The 20,247-nt window shown below is 36.5% G+C and overlaps 1 protein-coding gene across 4 annotated transcripts in view; it reads left to right on the top strand.

The window, feature by feature from the left end:
- Window positions 1–19,890, top strand: part of UMAD1 (UBAP1-MVB12-associated (UMA) domain containing 1) — a 78,980-nt gene extending 59,090 nt beyond the window's left edge. For 2 of the 4 annotated variants that reach the window (XM_072854222.1, XM_072854223.1), the window contains exons 3-4: window positions 1,107–1,192; window positions 18,011–19,856. In XM_072854222.1, the coding sequence (XP_072710323.1) occupies window positions 1,107–1,192; window positions 18,011–18,268 (344 nt within the window). In that variant the 3' untranslated portion in view covers window positions 18,269–19,856. Of the gene's footprint in view, window positions 1–1,106; window positions 1,193–18,010 lie in introns of all 4 variants that reach the window. The other 2 variants (XM_072854224.1, XM_072854221.1) reach the window with 2 other exon arrangements.
- Window positions 19,891–20,247: the final 357 nt, after the last annotated feature.

The following is a 20,247-nucleotide window of genomic DNA, read 5'->3' as shown; positions in this document are numbered from 1 at the left end:
GTCAGGCTTAGCAAAGGAGTTAAACTACAATAACTTGAACACTTTCATTTAGAATTGTTGCTGCAGGACTCTTTAAGGATGCAGACTTTCAAACTACTCCATTACAGAAAGCAGTATCAGTTCAAATAAAAATAAAACCAGAATTACGTGACTAAATCTTTCATCTTTTTAAGTTGTCTCCTCTTATAAACTTTTTGCTGAGTAGCACTAACAGCAGAAGGAGATAATCCACAAAATCTTTACAACTTCTTGTACACCCTCCCACTGACAAAGAAGATTGGAGAAGATAGGCTAGGTGGATAATTTGTTTTACAATATCTGAGAAATGCCGCTTTTTTTTGTTTTACTAGCTCTACCTTTTTAATAAAATTAATGATGTACCTTCTGTCTTTAAACTAAATTTAAATACTCTGTCTCTAGTTTATTGCTGTGATCTGCCCATCTTAGATTGGTACCAGCTGCAGCTTTTGGGATAAACTGGGTCATGTCTCCAGTAAAATCCTGGGTAGAGGTAGCCACGTCTATGCAATGGGAGGAGGTTAGTGCCCAGCCTGCCAAGTAGTCATTGTGCTGGTATGGTCAAAACCAGGCAATTTCTCTCAGTATGTTGCGTGTCTCTTTCAGCACTCATGCACAGATATCCTCTGTATGGAAACGAGGTTACAAATGAGGATAGAGTAACGGTGCACATGTTCTCCTAGCCTGATGTGGGATTGGGATGTGACGGATGTGCGCACCTGGTATTGCTTTTGCACAAGATATTCGTACGGCTATGTCTCCTTTGTTTGACACTTTGCCATTGTTAGAACTTAATGGTCCTAAAGTGTGCAAAAATAGGGGCCCTGCTCTTTTTCTTTCTTTTTTTTTCCTCTGAATTTTTCCCTTTAACTAATTGACACAGATGTATTCCTGGGTTCTGCAGACTGCTTCTCAAAGTTTTTCTCTTTCTTCATGTTCAAAAGTGTAAAATATAAATGTGGCAACAGAGTTCCCCCTTTCCCAGGGAATTGTATAATTTTATTTTAGGAAGACTCAAGAGTTTTGCTTATTCCATATAAAATATGAAGGATTTCAGTGATTTAATGGGGTTTTTTTTACTTTGTTAGGTGACACAATTGATGATCAAAGTAGAGAGTCAAAGGATAAAACTTCATTTCCGGAGACCAGACCAATGTGCAACCAACCTCCACAGGTAGGAGACTATTTCTTTATGCACACATAATGAAACTTCCATAGTAGCTCATTTAAGAAGCATGAATGTCCTACAAGAGAAGGTTTCAACACATTCACATCTTCTGTAGACTGAGTGCCTACTCAGCCTTCCTTGTCATCTATCATAAAAGAAGCATTGCTAGTAATTAGATGGCAATATTATCAAGGCCAGTGATACTGATTTGAAAAAGAAATAGTAAGAAGGCTGGACTGTATGGTATTGCTGAGTATCTTATTTTTATACTTGAGAAGTGCAAGCATGAAACTGTAGCTAGAATGTTAATGAATCGCATAGAAGCATTAGCGTGGTGAGTAGTGATGGAAAATGTCAAACGTACATAAGTCATTTATTTCCACAGCTACCATTATAAGTAACATGTTGTAAATGTGTGAGTATAATAGACTGTCTTTATTGTATGTTTGCTTTCTGTTTCAGTACTGTGTGTCTCTAAATCTGGACTTCTTTTTCTTCATCTGGTTTATTTAATATTTAATCCATGTATACCAAAGAGGGCTTTTCAGAATATTTCTGCATATGATGTACACATATTTCTTCTCCACCTCCTCTGAAAATGTTTTTGCAATGAGTATGAGCCTATTTTCCATTGCCATATAGTTTTAGATATTTACAAGATAACTGTAAGTCATTTTGCTTGGACTTTTGGTACTTTTCTGGGGCTTTTTTTTGCTTAACCTATACTTTCTCTCTCTCTTTCTCATATCTAGCCTTGGAACTAACCGTGTGTCTATCTGTCTCTCTCTTCTCAATGCCATTTTAATATTTATTATTGCTAAGTCCCTTGGTATATCAGAGGTGAGTGTGATAATGTTGCATCTTTAAGAGTGGTCAATATGTGTGTGATCTGTAGTCTCCTTTTTAAATTTCAAATTAAAAACTATGTCTGATACAGAAATCTGTAGCTCATCATAAGTACTGAGTGGTTTGCCTTCTGATAACATGGCAGTCTGAATTGGTTACAATTAAATGCAAAATTTTAGTCTGGCTTCTGGATCCATGCACATCTGAGCCAGGGTGTTTTGCAGCTGAAGTCCTGCAGTTTTGAGGCAGTATAATGCACTGGTGTTGTGATTTCCTACTGCACAGACATAGTTTCCTTTAATGTGATATTCTCACTAGGTATTGCGTGCTGCTAGTTATTGTAGTGTCAGTGGTTTGTTCAGTTCTGTGGAATTTCAGTAAAATAGGAACTTGTGTAGATTTTATGTGTTTATGAGTTAGAGGAAAGAAACAAAGTTTTCAAAATAAAATAGCAGGTATTGCAGTGAAAATAAAACAAAGATTTATCTAAGTTATCAATTCCAGTCTCTGGTTTTGGTGTTTGGCCTTCACATTTACTCGAAGGAATTCTCCATTTCTCAAATTAAATAGAGTAACTGAGTATCATGGAAATGAAATGGATAATTCTGGCCATTAGGAAAGCAATATGCCTATTTGCAGGAGTAAGTATGTTTTTATAAATTTGTGGGAGAAATCTACCAATTTAGCAAAATTGGAAAAGCATTGTATTATATATTCACTATGTCATTGAGAAATAGAACATTAATTGAAATAATAAACTTGTTAGCATTAAAACAAGAATACTTCATAAACATAGTACAGTATGTTAAAAGATATCTGTTAGACTGCAAAGTAGTATCAGGTATTTGTCATGCAGAGCTGAACAGAAGAGCGTTTAGTTCTTCAACTGCATCTTTCAATTGCTGGAAACTTGCTTTTATTTTTAAATATCTATTAAATTGTAAAATAGATTATGTAGACTTTGTGGAACATGGAAAGTGCTTTTAGAAGTGTGATTTAAAGAGGAATGCAGTAATACTTTGTTCATGGGTCACAACCTTACTCAAAAGGGAAATGAGGTTGAGTTTGATTGAAGAAAGTATCTCCTAGAGTATTTTTTGGTAACTGTCGTCATCTTTGGAATTTCCCATTTACTTAGGTACTATTGGATTCATTTTCTGTACAATTACTGAATTCTCAAGTACATACTTCTGTATAAACTTGCACAACTTATTTAAACTAATGCACAAAGAAAAGCTTACACCAAGATCATCTTGCTGCAACTAGCAGCATGTAACAGAACCTCTCGTAGCAACTGCAATACCTGCAGTCTGCATTATTTTAAGAGATTTTTATATCGCATGCATGTTAGAGGAACTGCAGATATTTAGAAACTCCTTGAGGAAGGGTGTTCTTAAAGGCCAACTTTAGTCCAAACGTTTAGTTTTCTGCAGAGAGTGGGAACAGAAGCTCCTGCTTTGAACGGTCTCATGTGGAGTGTCCTCTCCATCTCCACGAGTACAGATGGAGGTTTGGGAGGGTCATCTCCCGATGCCGAGTCAGTCCTAGGGAGATGTGTTGTCCGCCAAGGTAATGAGTGCTCTGGGCCTAATCAAGCATGTACGATCCTGCTGAAGTTGCTTCAGGCTCGTGAACTAAAAGTCATGCACATTTAAGTGCTCTTCTGGACTGGGGCCAAAACGCTTAGCGCTCTGCAGGGCTGAGAACTTAAATTAGTCTCTTTGTGACACTGAAATACAAAGCTTCTAATTTTAACTGCAATACCATCATAATAGAAAGAGATATTACGGTTTTATTTTTTCATGCTTGCGAGTTTTCCATTATTATAGTACAATTTCCAGATAATTCAATCTTTATCTGCTTTCACTGGGAATTTAAGGTTATGGAAAATAACAGAATGGAAAGGTTAGTTTTGATATATGAAGAGTGCTAGAAACCCTAGTAATGTGGTGGGGTTATTTTTGATAATGAGCTATTCCACTGGTAAAGCAAATTAGTGCAACAATGTATTTTTGTCCTACTGTGACAGCAATTATGTAGCATACTTACCAGGAGACGTAAAAAATATTTTTGACAGATGGTATGGCTGTGAATTAGGATTTATGAAGATTATTGTATGTCTGGTGTCCAGGACACCTGGGATTATTAAATTGATGTAAGAAACAACAACAAAAAAATTACATTTCTGGTAATAGCTGCAGTATTTTGTATCTCCCTACTGTCTGTCACCTTAAGAAGCAGCTCGTGTTTATTTGATGTTGCACTTCTTGATAATCGGACGTGTGCTCTTTAGCCAACAGATGTCAGCAGATTTAATGGGTGAAAACTGTACCAGTTAAATGTATTAAAATAAACTACCAAAAATGAGAGCTGTCTTTAGATTGTAAATTAAGATTTTTCTCTTGCTGTGTGTTCTTTTTTGTTTGTTTGTTTATAGTCCTGTTTCTCCCTCAAATACTTAATAGCTATTGCCTTCTATCTAAGGAGCTTGTTAAATATTTTCTAGGGCAAGGGAGAATCCCCCAAGGGATTGCTTAATCCATAATTATCTAATTTATATGTTGTTGTTATAGCCACTCTTAATTATATACCTTGCTGTGATACTTATCATCATAGGACATAGTTTTCTTTATGAATTGCAATAGTTCTGTTACGGTTCTTGTGCCCTTTCTTTTCATAATTTGCTACTATAAACTGAGAACGTAGCAGATAGAAAGCCCATGTTTCCTGAAGTAAATTTAAAATTACCTATGGTTTTCTGCATATACATACTGGTATGCACTGTTTTGGGCAAGTATCTAAATAAATTAGAAAAAAAATTTTTATATCTGAATTGGCAGATAATAGCCTCATTAAATTGATCCTTTGTAAAGCTGCTATGTAAGGATTCTGAATACATGTAAATAACAGTTTCCTAGGCATCTGGTTAGGTGTCATATGAGTCAATTGGAAAGACAGAAATACTATGAGATATAAAATATCAAGGAAGAGATAATGGGAGTTGTGAGTGCACAGAGTAGGGGAAAAAATAATTTTATTTTCTTTTTAGTCATCTAGAGAAATTAGCAGGTATTGCTGAAATTGATAGACTTTTAAGATATCCTTTTGAGCAGATCACCAGATATAATTCCAGGGCATGCTAAATATAGTGTCTATAGAAAATGTTGCTGCTTAGATTGGCTTTTTTTTTTTTTTTTTTTTTAGCTCTCATAAACTAGAATTCTAGTCATAGCCTGGTTAGATTAATTGCTTGTCATATGTCATATTAACTCCAAGATCTTCTTTTTCACCTATAAAACCCTTAAAGCATGTTGGTCCATATTTTCTCTCTTCTTAATTGCGTATGTAAGCAATAATCACTTAATGAAATTATCCACTCTTAGAAGGGACTGGAATAAGTCTGCAGCAGGTCATCAAGCATGTACTTTTCTCTGAATGCTGGTACCGTCAGAAGAAAGACCTTATGCTTTACTCAACTATTGTGGATGATCATAAGCTATAGGAAGTGAAGTTTTAGCATTACCTTTAAAGAAGGATGACTAGTTTTCAGTGTTGGCAGCTGCAATGGACATCATCTTTCTTAGCTCCCTTCATCCTTTGCATGTATAGTAAATAGCTGACAGTTCTTTGGTGGATCTGTGTGCAGTCACAGATCGAAAGTGCGTACAAGGTAGAGCTGCCATATGATAAGAAGGGCACAGTATATGGTTGCGATCTTACTGAGAACAAAGGTAAATAGCCCAGTCAGCTAAAAAAATCAACTATTACATATTACAACTATTACTATGCAATAGCATGTTTACTTTATAAAGCTTCATTATATTGTAATGTTCATATTGCTACCTGTTTGATAATTGACCAAAATATTTAAGAGTTCTTTTCATATTAGGAAGACCTCCAGAACATATGGACTAGCGGACTTCTGACTGCCCTAAACAGTTGGGCAACCTGGGGGGGAGGGGAGGGTGTATGTACATATAAATATACTAGGTATATGTAGTATATAATATAAATATTAGGTATACATACATACACACATGCTTCTGCACATCACAAAGGATAAGTTGCTATGGTCTCACAAACAACATTTTATAAACCCTGATTTATGTGATCTATTGGCCCAGAGTCAACCAGTAAGACCTGGGGGTGTCTTGTAAGACTATCACCTTGTAGAGTTTTTCTCAATTCTAAAAGTGAATAGTTAGACTTTTTATCTGTGTAACATGATACACAGCTGGGGTTATTTCAGATACTTAGTAATCACAGTAACATAAGAATGCTATGCCAATTGTCCTTTTCTTAAAAGGAAGTATTATGTTTTTAGATATAGAGAACTGGAGTGGGAATTGAGAGAGGTGAATTAACGTGGTTGTCACCAACTTCCTGTCTGAACTTAGAAAACAGTTCATTTTCAAAAAAGTAATGCAGCGCTCTCTTACAAAGCGTTTTTCTACAGCACTTTGCAAGTATCAAATACTGTTAAACACTTTGTTTAACTTCAGTTGAGATTTCATTACGACAAGAACTGAGGAAGCCTTACAGTCTTTTAAGATAGGACTTGAATGTTCTGTCTGGCCAGCAAATATGTGTAAACACAACAAATGGATTGGAGCGTCCCTTCTTCCCACAGCCCTGCCTGTGGAGTCCCGAGTCAGTGCTGTGGTCGGTCTGTATGATTGGCGAGGTTTGAGCAACAGAATACAAAACCACCTCCTGTGGGGAAAGAATAGCACACATCGTAGATTTAGCATGGTATATTTCCGTTTAGTGCCTATAAATAGCAAGGTACATACCCACATGTAAAAAGTTCATAAAATAGTAGAATTGGCCTGATTGGCAGCCTCTTCATTTTGAGAGTGAGGCTTTAGTAAAGGAACATATACTCCAAATAGTGACCAAGGCACATGTATCCAGAAGCACAATTTGCATACCTGCCTATTTAGTTTGGGCAGAGACTCACTATACGCTTGACTTAATTGCCTGCTTATTCAGTTACATTGGATGGTTATTTGTAGCAGGAGATGCTCAAATGGGGTACCCAGATGTTCCCATTGCATTTTTTACCCTTTCCCTAATTTGGGGATCTTCTCACTAGCTTAACCCTCAGATAAAACTACTGATTATCCTGTATCTCTTGCCCAAACACATGAGGTTGGACTAAAAGCCAGTAATGCTGGTTCACTTTGCTGCTGTCAACAAATTGATTGGTCAGTCATCCTGCCTCTGGGACCAACCCTTCTGGGCTTTCCAAATATTAAAATTGATCTAAAATGCAATGTAGATCATACATCACTTGATGAGACTGAGTGCTCTAATACAGCCTGATAGTACAGTGATATTTACAACATGATGCATTAGCGTAAAATGGTGTCTGAAAGACTAGTATAGGGCGGCTTTTTAATAATTACTCTAAACACCAAGTAAGGAAAATAACAATGTCTTTAGGTTAGTTTCACTGCCACTTTCAGGGGAAAAAAATCCAAAAAAACCAGACAGCAGTGGGCAGTCCGTTTTAATGGAAAGGAAATATGACATGAAAACTGTCTCGTTTCAGTCCAAAGTGCTAATATTGATAAGACAGGAATATGTTTTTCTGTACTTTCCATCAGTATGGTTTGATCCTTTCACCATAATGTGCTACTGCTGTAAGTTCTGCCTTGAAAAAATCCGCAAAACTTCACTGCTCCTCAGTCATATCAGACTTGTGAAAGACTGTGCATTGGGTAGCACATAGTCAAATTTTGTTCTAAAGCACTTTTTAAAAATACAAGATAAAATGGAAATTATTTGTTTGCAAATTTCTTCTCTTTGCTTCCACAGTATTACAAATTTTAAGAATACTTTTCTAGTGTTGTAATGCAATTAGTAGACCTGCTTGATAAAAACAAATCTATTTGAAAAGCCAAAAAAGTACCCTTCTTCCTTTTCATTGTCATTCAGTTATCTTCCTTCCATAGAGAACCAGGAGGCTGAAAGAGGCTACCTTGATTAAACGAGATGACCAATATTTGTTTCCTATTATTTATTTAATTAATTATTTGGTCCTTTACTGCTTTAAGAGTCATCGTGCTTTTATTCCTGCATCTCAGAAGCCTAAGCAGTAGCTGCTGAGGACAACTCAGTCTTGTTACTGTTTGTAGATTGAAGCTTTACAGACTCTGGCTCCTGGTAAGCTGTTTGCTGAAGATGCTGTTGACAAGTGCTCCAGCTACACACTGTGTATGGAGGAAATTAAAGTCAAATATCCATCCTTCCTTTCTCTTATGGACTTGAATCTCTATGGAGAGAGCAGGTGGAAAGTTCTGTTAGGAGACACTTGCCTAATTCACTTTTTCGGCATTAGAATATTTTAAATTTGTAAATAGGACGTATTGCTAGTCTTGCCACATGCTTGGATTTTAAGCAGCACGATTAAAACCTCAGAATAAAGCACTTAGTACAGCAATTTTTATTCACACGTCTGCCTGAGAATCCATTTATGTTCTTCAAGACTGAGAAGAGAAACCATTAGGAAGATCCCGGGGTTTAGTTACCTAACAAAACTTCTGGAAGCAGGGCTGAGGACGTTGTTCACAGGTATCGCTGGAGGAAGCTTCACCTGGGTTCAGACTAGTAATTCTTTTCTGTTCAGTCTACTTAATTAGCTTTTTTTCTGAAAAACAAATCCAAGATCATTTCCTTTTCCTTTCCTCTTATTGTAGATGGAAATTGTTATCCCTCTGTCTTTTTCCTCTCACCGATATTAACGTTCTAGGGAGACATTTCACGGATGTTGCCGACTACCTCAATTACTCAAGGAGATATTTCCTTTTCTTCTCGAAACAATAACTTCTGATTTACGCAGCTTTTCCCAGTTGTTCCAATTTGCTGAAAAATTTATTGACTTTTTTTTTGTGAAACAATGTTTGCTAAATATTTTCTTACTAGTCTTTTATGTTTAATTGTCTAAATTCTTTTCTTAGGTAGACAGCTTCCTTTCCCATTCAAGTCCTTGGATTTTCATACGCTTAGTAGAATAATGAGAGAATGCAGTATTATCCCTCTTTTTTAGAGGTTCTGCTCCATGGACAACTACCATCTCAGAGAAACTGTCATCTTTTTCCTACCATAGCAGGTTGCCATGTTGGAACTTCTACAATAGCAGAGGCTGGGAACATGGAGGCAGAGACCCAGTTTGTCTAAGCTCCTCCTATTCAGGACATCAGCTACCCAAAAAGTCTTCAGGATATTTCTTTACTTGGAGCAGGAGAGAGAAACTCAGATCTTGTTGTCACTGACTACATCAACCAAATGTAGCTGCTAAATTAAAATGGATTATTTAAATACTGTTTATTTCAATATGCAATTAAAGTTTTATAGAAAATTAATTTCTTAGTATATTCTCTGGCTATATCGAAAAGTTAAAGTATAGCCCTTGCTCCTGATTCCAGCTCTGTTAAGAGAGTATTTTCTAGGGGGGTGTGTAACATTTGCATCCTAGTTATTTAAAAATTATTGCCCCACATACAAAGAACTCATTCATGATTCAAAGTTGCTTCAATAGATAACTGAATTTTAATAGTTAATATCTGAGTTTTGTATTACATCAGGAATGAAGGTATCAGCAAAATAAACGTGAGTACTTTGTGCTTTTGGATGACACTGAAGTTACAGAACAAATCCATTATCAGCATTTATCAGACTTCTCTATTCATTTTGCAATATATTGACTTGTCCTTCACTTCTGATTTGTGGCTGTGGAGTGCACTGCTGGATGTCTAGAGCTTGCCTGCATTTTCAATTACAGTTCTTCTGGCTTGCAGTTCACTTACTATAGTAATTTTCATGAACTTTTTAATCTTTCAGCATACCTGCTACAGAAAAAGAAAAAAAAAGATCTGGCCTGGTTAGTAACATTTCCTGGCACTGGCTGAAGCACAATGTGCTGAATATTGTTCATGTTGCTTATTATAATGTATGAGATCTTTGCTATGAATAGCTTGCATAGTACTTTGAAGGAACAGAGGAACTAGATAAACTGTTCCTTACTTGAACCCACATCTCTTTCTTCTAAGATAATTCTTATAACAAAATTCATGTTGCAGAGGGGAACGTTGTCCAAAATTCACCTGTTAGGACAGTACCCTAAGCTCAGGGGCCTCCAGAGAGGCACAGGGAGGCAGCAAGAACAGGAACCCTGCTACTGAGGGGGCATAAATGCTGATACAGCTCTTCAATTATCAGATTCAAAAGTGCTAAAATTGGTTGGGATAGAAGGAAAGAGAATAATTAATTTCATTATGGTGGGAAATTAAGACTTAGCATTTTTAATAAAGATTTGGAATCCTTTTCTGCTTCCTTCTTATTTCTGCTTTCTCTTAGTCCTGCAGTCTTTCTTCATGTTGCATCTTATCCCTGTTTGTTCACAATTTTATAGTTTCTCATTATAGATGCCCACATTTCAGATGTTATGGTTCTCTGTCTTAAACAATTATTGAATGAAATAATTAAATAATAGGAATTAGGAATAAAGGAATAAAAGTAGGAATTAGGAATAAAAATGTCATTATACAATTTCAGTTATATTAAGTTCAATATATTTTCTAAATTTATCACCACGCCCCCTCCAAATATTTCCTGTGCCCAATTGTTATTATAGAAGATTGAGTAAAAACAGAACCTTAATCTTGTTCTGGTTTGAGTTTGCAAAATTCTTAACGAAGAAAACCAATTTTTTTCTTCTAGGATGAACAAATGAGATAGTTGGTTTAGACACTAGATATGCAGTCTTTTGTGGTATACTTTTCCGGGTAGAATTACATTCTATAACTGTTTCATAAATAAAACTCACACGCATCTCTAGTATTTATTAGGATAATTAAACTAACACACTTTAACCATGGAGCTTTCAGAGTATCCAGAGTTCAAATGGCAACCTCACAATTCTTCCCCTCTGCAGAGATTAACAGTTTTAGCTGTTTGAGAGAGCAAGGAGCACGTACTAATTACAGAAAGTTCATTCTGCATTTAAACTATTGAATTGTTCCTATGTTAGAAAAAAAGCTAGTTCTGAATAATTACACTTTTCTAATTGCTTTAATGCCAATAAGGATGCACAAATGTACATCATTATTTATACTGAAAGTGTGGTTTAGCAAAGATTCCCCTACTGTTCTTTGCAGGCCAGGATACGCTGTGGGGAGCTTTGCTATAATAATGAAAAACTGTAGAATGTCACAGGTACTTTTCACTGTTTCTTTAGAATTTTTTTTATTTAAGATTTCAGCAACACTAACCTGACCTTGATTCCGTTCCATTCTAAGGAATGGCTGAAAAGCATGCTTTAAAGTGTAAAATGAAAAAGAAAAATATCTAAAGTGTATGTCACAAATCAGTAAAAATATACTTAAATGTTTATTTTAAAATCTGGTTCTGTTTTACTCTGAACAGCAATAGTGATAAATGGAGAAAAAACATGCTGCCTACTAATCACACAAAATTTGTACAGGTAGCAGGAGCTCTTTAAGAAAGACAAATCACGGCTGTGTTACAGAATGAGAGTCGTAAGAAGCTGGGAAGCAAGAGCCCAAAGCAAATGGGAAAGCTGATTTCCATTGACAGCCATTGTTGCTTCTAAAAGCCTCTCCAAGGACTCGATCTTAGCCCAAAGCTTTCAGTGTCGAAGTCTGCCCTGTTGCAGCCACTGACAACACCAATCTTAGGCTAGTATTACAATCCCATTCACTGCTTTTCTGTTAAGAAAGAAATAAAGCGACCAGAAGCCATTTGGATACGACAGCAAGCTACTGCAAGGTCTCCAGCACTGCTACTTCCATCTACTGTTGTTCTCCCAGATAAAAATAACTTCTTTTCTTGAGTCCCTGGAGGGGATGCTGACTAAACTTTTAAGTGAGCCTCAAAAGAATAGCAGCTCTCATGATTCACGTGAGGTTTTCTGAACCATCTCAGGGGCATCCGTATTGTGCTTATCCGGGTGGGTTTCTTCCCTTCTTACAGTTCTGTAAGGATATCGGTCACATACTTATTGGTGTGTTGGATGTGGGGGTGTTTTGTTGTTGATGTTTTGGGTTGGGTTTTTTGTGACATTTAAAAACTATCATGTCATGTACACTTTTCCCCCCTCCAGCAAGGTTTTACTGATCCTTTTCTCCTAGCTTAAATTTTTGAATACAAAGTGCTAAATACTCAGAGCGCCTTGTGAGTAATTTTTCTTTTCCCCTCTGTTCCTCTTTGCCATTACTGTTCTTATTTGAAAAGTGAATCGTTGTCATCAATGGAGATGCTCACTCTGGAATTCCTACAAATTTTCTAAAGAGGCCTAGTGAATACCCTAAAAAATACCAATTGAAACACAGTTGGAAGAACAATCCCCTAAGACAATTTCCATTTCTAGATACATCAGAAATAACTGCATAATGCTAAATAAATTGAGATACATTATGATATGCTATTTGCTGTAATACCACAAAATTGCCTGAAATAAAGATAATATTTCTATATCACCAGTAGTGTTGTAGGTCTCTGTCATAATTATGATATTCCCGGATATTTGCTAAATATTCTGGAAGACTGAATGTACTGCTTGTTTCTCAAGGCTGTCTTTTTAAGGAAAATGGGTCTGCTTCTGGAAGAAAAAACCTTTTTTTTTTTTACAGAAAGTACAAATTTCTTTAAATGAATCCCTTTTGTTAGAAAACCTTGTTCAGTAGTTTGGATGATAATAATGCTAGCACTGATCTTTGATTCTCCTTCAGAGACCTGTAAATCCAGCTTCTCAGTACATTGTAAACTATGCATTTTTTCTTCCTTACGAGACTCTTGGCAGACTTTATGAGTAGCACACAGAGATGCAGCAAATTAGATGTTTTTAAAGGCAGCTGAGAAACATTTAAAAAAAAAAAGAGCAAAAAGGAAGAATTTACTTTAGAGGATAATTTTATACTTTGTTAGTTTTGAAATAACATGTAACACCCTTGCAGTCAGAGCGCAATTAGTATCTGGTGGCCAGCTACCATATATGTTTACGTACTGTTTCTTTTATCCCTGTTCATTTGGATTGCAAACCAAGAATGAATAAAACACGTTGCTTATTTGAATTAAATTTGATTACCATACCTTGTGTAGTTTTAACTGATTTTTTGACTCCCTGGTGTTTGGTGAAATGTAAATTGTTTGGTGATCTTCTAAGTGCATTCAATTAATATTTCTCATAGCAGGATTGTGTGTCATAGCATTTGGCAGTGCTTTGTTTAGCTAATGTCCAGAGAATATGCTCTGAATAGATTGTGTTCTGGATAAATAAGTTAGGCATTTAACTAGAAACCAGTGTGACTAATGTGGGATATCAAATTCTCTAGGACTTGCAGTTCTATATATGCTTGAAGAATGCACACGTGAAAACATAAGCCATTTCATAACCTTGACTTTGATTGCATCACATAGCTTTGTGCTGGTGTTTGCATTGTAACCAGCTTGGGCGATCTCAGCACTGATGGGTGATATATGTTCTCTACTAGAGTGTCCAGTTCTTCATTATGTTACCACAGTCGCTATAAAAGCCTGCTGGTCAGGTTGGCTTCATCAAGGTCTGTTCACTGATGTGGATTCTCCAGCATATGAATGAAATATGTCTTAGCCCATTTAAAGGATGTCCTTATGATCTGGAAGCACAAAAATATGTCTAGTTTGATAAGATCTTGCACATGAGGCCAATATCTAAATATCACTGCAAGAGTGCTCAGAAACAGTTCTGAATAGCCAAGGGCAATGATTGCCTGTAATGACTGCACTAGGCAGAATTGAAAAATTACTTCTTGCAACCTGAATTGTTCAGGACAGGAACTTTTTTCTTTGTATGTAGATACCTAATAGATAATATAATATATGCCATAACATATATGACACACTGTGTACTAGATAAAGGGATGGGCTCCACAGTATTCAAGGAATTAAACTGCAAACGTGACAGAGTTTTCCAGCAGCCTATCTTTAGTTAACTTTCCAGGTTAATTTTGGCCAGCGTTTTTCTACCATGTTTGGGTTTTGCATATTGCATTAAAGAATCATCCTCCCCAGGTTTTGTATTTTTCCCATTGCATAATTTGTTGGGATGTCCGTCCAATAATGGTAACATGAAATGTGACTTGCTATAAATGAAAAAGTGAATGTGAACATTTTAAGGTAGTGAAAAATGGCCATTTTCATGGGAGATACAGTAGTGGTTTATGTGTAAAACTGAAATAGGAAATCTCCAGTCTTTTTCTCATTTATGCTGTAAACTGATCTTGTCATACTGGACCCAAGACCTTCTCATGAGGGGCTGGTAGACTGGGACCCAAAGACCATTGGATCTGAGATCAGATTATGGCGTTTGTTATACTGACCTGACACTTTTCTTTGTTCCTGACTTACCTGTACTATGTTGCTCCCAGCCATTTCAGGCTTTATGATACTGTTTTGACTATTTGAATAGTACCAGAATATATAGACTATTAAGAACCTCACTGACAGTATGCAGAGATTGAGTATGGTAAAACGATGTTTAACAGTAAAATAATTCTAGTGTAATTCATCCTTCCTTACTGCAGTCTTGCTTTGAAACGTGGAGTGGGACTTGAGAGTAAGAAAAGCTGGTTCTTGCTCTATCATTGTCAATACATGGTATCTGCTGTGTGCAGAAAGGGTTTTAATTTCTGGGGCTGCCCATTTGTCACTCTTCTAACAAATCTAAGGTTTCTGGGGGGGGAAAAAGAAGATCCAAGATGCTTTGTGCTCTCTGATATTTTTTTTTCCTCTTTGAAGTTCATTTTGCCACGTGGTAGTCTAATTTTCATTGTAAATTGAGTTCATCCAGCTTGTGGGACAATTAAGATATAAACAGGTGTTCATAAAAGTATAATTTGCCAAACAAAATAAACATTAGGTTCTAGGGATTTCTGATTATCATCTGAGCTATGGGAACAGGACAGCAAGTGAGGGATCATTTTTCCCTGGAATGTGGGAGTGGGGGGAGGCAGAAGGGTCTTTGAAGATCTTGTTAAATTGATTCCTAAATGTAACCTTTTCCTGTTTTTCATTTGGGGCTTTCTGGCTCCGCTCTCGCCTTCAGAATATGGGACTGATGTAATACCAGCAAATACCAGCACCTCAATAAATGCTCCACAGGTTATTTCTTTCGAGAGAGAAAGTAACAAATTTGTGCAGAGTAGAAATTAAGGGAAGTTTTTAAGTTTACAGCAGCTACAAATTTAATTACTTATTTGAAGTATTGTGGGTTTTTTTCCCAGATAAATATCATTAACATAAATAAATGTTCTGTGTGTTTAGCAGTGTTCTTAGCAAGAGAATATATCTGTAGCAGGTGTTTATGAATTTTGTTACGATGCACACCTTGAGCATATTTGGCCATGACAAGGAGGACGACTTCCCTCTAAGTGTTATCAATACGCAGCTATAGAAGCTAAGATCCCTTTTAAAGTGAGAGCTGCTGACCTTCGACTTGAAGGTAACTGTGCTGATTAGAACAGACAAGTACAAGAGGTTTTAGGGGTTTTCCTGAACTTACAGACTTACGGTGCTATTGCCCGTGGTTTTTTGCTCAGAGCTTGGAAAGCTGCAGTAGGAGAACTATGCAGGCTATCTTCCTGACTTCTCTGCTAGCTTTCCTATTTTCCCTGCCTTCTAAAGATACCAGAATCACTAAGGAAAGCTGAAAGAAATCTTCTTTATCAACTCTTGCCTCTGCTGTTGAATGTAGCTTTCTGAAGAGCTGTTAGCTACTCATAAGAATAGAGAACTGAGAAAAGGAAAGCTAGGGAAAATAAAGAAGAAGAAGAAGCATCTGTAAACTGTAGCTATAGGAATTATGTAGTACAGACATGTCTGTATTACAATAGCTTAGAGAATATTTTTAAAGCAGGAGAAACCCAGTGACATACCCTGTCTATCTCCAGAAGGCTCTGAAGTGGCCTAGAAGAATAGACAAAGATGGGACTACTCTTTCCTTCTTGATACCTATAAAATAAAGTGTTTTATAGCAATTAGCAAGAAGGTGATCTGAAAGAGAGGGGAAAAATCAAATAGGATTTGTACTGGGAAGTGAATCCCAGCAGCTCAGTAGGAAGATGCTTTCCTCACTTGCCTCCTTCGGAGCTCATTTGCTCCTCTCTTGTATTGGATCATAACCAGTAAGGTTAGTAGTTATATCTAGCACGCATTCCTTTTAATAAAACTTCTTAACCTTAAGAAATTTTACATTGTTATCCTGTGACATAATAGTAACGGATCTTGGGAAGTTTATCTGAAGCTTTTAGGTTTAAGAAGCCTTAGGTTTTAGAAACCTTAAGCTTAAGGTTTCTAGTCATCGTGAGTATAAACAAAAGCTTCCAAATGAGGGTCCATTTCAGAGCATGCAGCACCACTAACCCCTTCCATCCTAGTAGCTTATGTAGGAGTGAGCTTCCTTCATCACCTAAGACAAGTGCTGACTCTGAACTTAGATTGGCAAGATTATCTATTTCATTGTTGACAGTTGTGTAAGGAACGACTAGTGCTTAGGTTGCATTCAAGTCACATCCAGTCCTTCCTTTGAGAAGGAGATGGAGTGCCTTTTACCTGCCTAAATGCTTAGCTGTGTTACATACTCCCAGGCTAGAAAACAAACCACCCCACTGCCCAAACTGTCCTTCTGTCAAACAGCCACAACCTCAGGTTCTCTGTAACTACCATGATCGGTAACATTCAGCTCCAGCACAGGTCAGATCTTGAGCACCACAACTGCCCTAAAAATCATGGAGTAATTTAGGATGAAAGCGACGTCCGTACAACTAGATCCATTTAACTCTTATAATCAGTTGAACACCAAATTAGTGTTTAAAGCTTTCAGTGCTCTCCCTTCCCTAATAACAGTGTAAGCTTTGGATTTTTCTGGCTGTGTGCTGAGTATGGAGGGTTGAAAGAAAGAAGTCAGGACTGCAATCAGAAATTCATGTCTAATGTTCTGGGCTCTGACATGACTTTTTAAGCACTTTTCAAAAAAATACTGTGTATTTCTGTATGTGTGCTTATATAAAATAGAAATCCTTATAACAAACATCTTACTCTTAGAGATAACGTAAGAGCTATCAGTTTGCATAGCATTTTATTGCTATAAATAGTAAAACAAGTTAGAGTTGATTTCTAGAGGCAAATAGTCTTTTCTTTGTTTTTAAAACAGTAGAATTTTTAAGATAGACACTTAATAAGGTCATATTGGTAAGCCAATATCAAAGCTTGCAAGTCTGTTGGGTCCAGCATCCTATCTGCTGGCATTTTCTGTAAATTATATTGACTACTTCTCTATGGCAGGGTTTTTTTCTTTCATTGTTGGTTTTGGTTCAGGGGGTTTTGTTGTCTTTTTTAAGTTTTGTTAACTGTGGTTTTCTATAAAGCACGTATTTGGCAATGCATATATTGCCATATATAATAGACCTCACCAGCCAGTCATGCAATTCCATTTCAAAATGGAAAGTGACATCAGTAATACTTTCAAAGAACTGGGACAGGAGTGTTTTTTAATCATCAAAGTCATGCCTTTGTTGGACAACTTCGGAAAAGGCACAGGGGGAACAAAAGATGGAGCTTCATCAGTTTATGAAAGGAATTATATGAAGTAATTTCCCCTAAACAAGCCGGGACATAATGACAAAAGTCCCACCAGCCTTATGGGTTTCATAAATGCAGAGTAACATTAGGTGGAGAAATTCCACTAACCATTCAAAAAAAATCTATTGTTGTTTTAGCCTTAATTCAAGTCAACCTGACCCAAAGAATTATATTGACATGTATTAAGAATTGCTATTTTAGATCTACCTGAACCAAACTCTGAAACTGATTTTTTGTTGTTGTTGTTGTTCATTAGTGGGTCATGATGGTTCTAAGTACAAAGCCTTAGCTGCCTGATTTGTAGTCTCTAAATCTCTGTTCTTTTGTTCTCTTTAGATAAATACAGGGCACCGATCGCAGTTGACTGTATCAAGTGCAGAGGCGGGAAATGAAAGGAGTCAAAATTTGGAAAGCAGCCCTTTCATGTCCGATCTTCTGAGTGACGTACCCTTTGCCCTAGCACCACATGTGTTAGCAGTACAGGGCACCCATAATGACGTTCCTGACCGATTGCTCACCTACGACATCAATGATAATTTATCAAGATTTTGGTATGACTTTACACTTGAAAATTCAGTGCTTTGTGATCTGTAATGTTTTCTTTATTTTTTCTGTCTGTGTCAAGGAACAAGTCTTAAGGTGAAGATAAAGACTTATTTTAATCGATGTAATATTCTGAGGGCCTGCCACTGGTATATCAGATGCATTGGATCAAAAGGATTATTATTCACAACTGTGTTACATTTCTTAGCTTTAAGTGAACTGTAACTTACTATCTTAAATATTCCTTTTATCTCCAAAGAAATCAAGCAAAACTGTTTCAGCCTGAGTAGGAGACTGGCTGTTGGTATCTGCTTCCAGTAGGTAGGCTGCAGACACAAACATTTCATAACTTTAAGATGAAGTCTATGCACGTCTGCACTGTTTTGTTATTTCACTCAGATACTAAACACATAGATCCTGTTACACGTGTTTCTTTAAGATCACCTCTGATTTTCTACATATAGAAACCAGTATTAATGCTAAAGCAACGCTGCTTTGCACTACTGGACAGACAGCTTCCCAGTTAAACCAAGTTTTAAAACTCAGAGTTAATTATGAATACTTAAACAATTATGAAGACTTAATAGAATTGGTTAAACTTACCAATTTCAAAGTGAAAATCAGTTGCTCTGCTCCCTTCCCAGTAGATGGTATTTTTGTCCATCTCATTTTGTGCCTGGAGAAGTCCTCCCCGCCTGCCTGTTGGCTGCTGTTTGTTCTCATTACCACATGTGTTCCTGATTTATACATAGATCAGCTTTTCCATTTTAACCTCTTTGCCCCCTGAAGAAGGAAATCTCAGGACACGTACTTTTAATGGTCACACCCTTCTTTTTTTAATTTGTGTGCCAGAGATACAGATGGCAATGTTTAACAACAGGAAAACATTACATTGTTTCTTATCCAGCTAAATTAAATGGCTAAGTACCTAAACATGCATTCTCACTGACCACTGTGTCCCCCGCTCACAAGCTGTAAGCCTGTTTTTCCCGACTAAAACCAGAGCTGCTGTTGCATGAGCAACAGCTCTCTGATGTAACATCATGATTTGTGATGAATAAAGATCTGTGTCACACAAAAGACTGCACTTGTTTTCTCTCTCGGGGTAGAATATTTATATTGTGCCAAATGTTAGTGGATATTTTCATATATTTTCTATGCTCTGTGATAGCTTAAAATACATATATTTTCAGACTTGCATCCTCTTACAGTATTTGAGATAAATACTGTAAATGATGGAGAAATTACATTGTGAATATGTCTTAGGTTGTTAAATATACATGTTTTAGATTTTTTTAAATGTATGTATTTAATATTTTTGACAGCTATGTTCATAAATGTTTTGAAGTTATTGTTTCAGGGAAAGTATCTGTGCTGCACTCCAATAAAAAAAATGCCGAATAACAGTGAGTTATTTTTTATGTTTGAGAGTAATTGCTCGGCTTCACCTGTATTGTTTACTATAGCTGTGACCATTCAGACTTCATGGGAGCTTGAACTTGGAAATTCAGTTTCGAAATCTTTAAAAATCGGATTTAAAAATCAGCGTCCTTTAATCAAATATATCGCTTTCATCTGATGTATTCTGTGTGCTGTGTTGGTGACTTGCAGTGGTTTAGGTGGCATCCATGACACTGCTCTGAGGATAGTATGGCTGTGAGCTGGGAAGTACTCAGACCTCTTAGAAGGAAGAATTAATTTTACCAAGTTGTTTAGAACTGTTTTGTGTGCTGAGTTTTCTAGTTAACACATAACTGAAGCACAAAATTTCATTTTCATGACTGTTTTATATTTAATCATTAAAATATTAACCATCCTGCAAATAGCATGTTTCCATTCAAGTTGTCCATTTGGAATCTGAAATGTTTCTGCAGCTCAGCTGGTCTAGAAGCAGAACTGCAAAACACTGTTGCAGAGCCAACAAACTCACTATACTTGTTCTTTACTTGCTAGCTGACTTAGCGTATAATTTTTTGGCATTCATTTTTTGTTTAAAGATAGATGATTTATCTAAAATAATCACATCTTGT

Source organism: Ciconia boyciana, chromosome 2 (genome assembly GCF_034638445.1).
Source record: "Ciconia boyciana chromosome 2, ASM3463844v1, whole genome shotgun sequence".
In the NCBI taxonomy this organism is placed as follows: Eukaryota; Metazoa; Chordata; class Aves; order Ciconiiformes; family Ciconiidae; genus Ciconia; species Ciconia boyciana.
Note: the sequence above shows the minus strand (reverse complement) of the source record. Positions and strands in the feature narration are given on the sequence as shown.